General features: G+C 44.6%; 1 protein-coding gene across 1 annotated transcript; it reads right to left on the bottom strand.

The window, feature by feature from the left end:
* Window positions 1–1,237: 1,237 nt before the first annotated feature.
* On the bottom strand, window positions 1,238–2,607 carry LOC134442603 (heparin cofactor 2-like; the record flags this gene model as incomplete). The annotated part of the gene is made up of 2 exons (XM_063192662.1): window positions 1,238–1,414; window positions 2,474–2,607. Coding segments are annotated over 2 exons (278 nt in total), but the record flags the coding sequence as incomplete, so codon positions are not given.
* Window positions 2,608–2,948: the final 341 nt, after the last annotated feature.

Genomic DNA, 2,948 nt, shown 5'->3' with positions numbered 1-2,948 from the left:
TTGGACGAAAATGCCAGGCCTGATCTTTTTGGTTAAACCTTTACAATAAGGGTACATGAATATATTAACACTTGGAACTCACACCATGAATTTACCTTTGATATACCAGAATTAGTTTATAGTGAGTAATAGTGATTTCAAACAGTACTCAAACAGTACTCCCTTTTCATCACTAGTATATTAAACATCACTGCATTCATAAATCATTTGTTAATTCACCATGAATCATACATTATTTCCAACATAATTCCGATCATATTCATGTATACATTTTTACCCTTATTGTAAAGTGTTACCATTTTTGTCCCAGTCCAGCCCTAGCGAGGCCTTGTGGTATGAAGTGCAGCACAGAGTGTTTACTGCATATCCTGTTCTTGTAGCGCAGGAATCTGAGTTTTTCCCATGCACAGATTAAACCTTGTGTTGGATTTAGGAGGCCCGATCAGGAATTTCCTGTTAATAAAGTGTTGCTCAAGGCTGTGTGTGCAAAATCTAGCCATTTTGATCCTTGTTAAGATTCTGTCTGAGCTGAATAACTGGATATTTTGTCTTCGCCTTATGTGAAATGGACCAGTGCCCCTCCTCCCTCTTGTGTTATAGTGTGTATAAAAATGTGTGTGTTTTTTTTTTTAGCTTATTATGATCGTGTTACGGATTCTTGGACTTCATTCATAAGAGTTACTTAACAACTAATTACAACTCACACCTTTTGAATGTGCTGACTGACAACCAGTTGTGAAAACCCTGATTGTTGGCAGCTATGCACCTCCATCTCCTTACCCGTTGGTAATGTTGTTGAGCAACGTGTTGGGAGAAACAGGATTGTTGGCAGCTATGCGTCTCATAAAAAAGAGAAAAGTCCGCTTCAACCAGGGTTTTTCTGCTCCCACTTGTTCTGTGATGTTTTGAAGAAGGGTGATTACCCAAAGCCTCACAGTAAAATAAGAAAAATAACTAGTGGGAGCACAAAATCCTGGTTGAAGCGGACTTTTCTCTTTTTCATCTGGTCATTTGCTTGTCCTGCTCCCAGGTCTGACGTTTGGATGTAACTCACTCTTTGAGCTATGCGTCTCATCTCACCTGTTGGTCATGTTTTTGAGCCACCTGTTGACTATGGTGGACGAGATATGTGACATGTACGTTATAGCCCCCTAAAGAGATTTCTAAAATTCTGTTTTCGTCTGGTGAAGATAGATGGCTCGACAAACCGTTGGTGTGCGTATTGCGGTGTGCGCATCCATATCCATATACATGTAAACAGCGTCTCATCTCACCTGTTGGTCATGTTTTTGAGCCACTTGTTGACGACGGTGGGTGATATCTCCTGCTCCAGGTTCCTCATGCCCGTCAGCTTCTGGGGGATGGCCACCAGCATGCTGATATTGCCCGTGTACGGCAGCACCAGCACGTCCACCTGCAGTCATGGGCCAGCCGTGGCATTATGGTTAGGGGTGACAGCCCATTAGTCCGACCACACACGTACTATGCCCAAACCAAAACAATTCTTAACCCTAACCATCATTAAAGGCGTTGTCTGTCAGTATGCAATTATTTTAGTGGCATAATTTTGTAAATATTCACTAAGTTAACTGAAAAGTTAAAACTATGCCCAAACCAAAACAATTCCTAACCCTAACCGTCATTAAAGGCATGTAGCTTGTAGCCCAGTAGCCTGGACGTTATGCTCCTCTATGGCTTATTGCCTGACTTATGGGCTGTCGGACTAATGGGCTGTCTGACCCCCGGGCAGACCCCGTGGTTAGGTGAGGTTGTCTTAAGATCAAAGGGTTGCAGGTTCAAATCCCATCCTTACAGTAAATCTCCCCTACACCTCAATCCATGGCTGAAGTGCCCTTGAGCAAGGCACCTAACCCCATGTTGCTCCAGGGACTGTCACCAATACCCTTTAATTAACTGTAAATCGCTGAAAATAAAAGTGCCAGCCAAGTGGAATGGAATGGAATGTATACCGGTAGAGCATGACACGGTGGTGGATTTTACCTCCTGTCCCCGTCCCGCTCTCACAGAAAAAAATCCCTATCTATCTCAATCCTGGGCCGTAGTAAAAAAACAAAAACAATCCCATGTCCTCCCACTCCTGTACAATGACTTACAATCTCAGATCCCATTCATCTGGGTTGTTTATTTATATGGCCAGCACCCACTGAATTTTAGTCCTGATCCTGGCCAAAGGCCATGCTCTAACCTCACCCTGGGAGCCACTAGGGGTACGGGAGCACACTTATGCCTCTTTTCCACTGCCGGTTTTCTGGTAGGCATACAGCTCGACACAGCGCGACTCGGAAGCCACTTTTTACTTTATGACTGAGTTGTGTCGTGCCTATTCGAATAGTAAGATGTGGCAGCCGAGCCACGCTTTGTAGAGCTTTAGGCCTACCAGAAAACCGGCAGCGGGAAAGAGGCATTAAAGGGGTTCACAAGGCCGAAAATGGTTGGAAAACGCTGCTCTAACCTGCAGCTCGTTGTCTGTGGCCGCCTGGTAGCTGCCCTTGTTCGTCATCATGGCCACGCGCACCTGCTGCTTATCGTTCACGCGGAAGTTGCGGTAGTGCGTCTGCTCCTTGGGGAACTTTGTCTCCCATGTGCCTGGGGGAGAGGAGGATTTTGGTTAAATATTTTTTTTTACAGCAGGTTTTTTTTGGAGCTGGGCATACAGTATGTCTGTGTTTGTAACTTTTTTTAGTAGGCCTACATTGGAAATGTTCAGCTAAAACAAATCTGAACTGTGTGGTGGGACTCTTCATTGGGGGACTTCAATTCCCACATGCCTGAGGGAAAGAGAGGAGGGACAAATTGGATGTGGGATTGGGGGGTGGGGGGGTGGGGGGTTGTGAGGAATTTGGGTTAAGACATTTGGAGAACAGAAAAGTGGGTTATCTGATAAAAGACTATCAGAGAATCGAGATGTAATCTGGCACAGAAACTGA

This window comes from Engraulis encrasicolus, unplaced genomic scaffold, assembly GCF_034702125.1.
Source record: "Engraulis encrasicolus isolate BLACKSEA-1 unplaced genomic scaffold, IST_EnEncr_1.0 scaffold_1823_np1212, whole genome shotgun sequence".
Taxonomy (NCBI): domain Eukaryota; kingdom Metazoa; phylum Chordata; class Actinopteri; order Clupeiformes; family Engraulidae; genus Engraulis; species Engraulis encrasicolus.
This window is presented reverse-complemented; position numbering and strand designations above follow the sequence as displayed.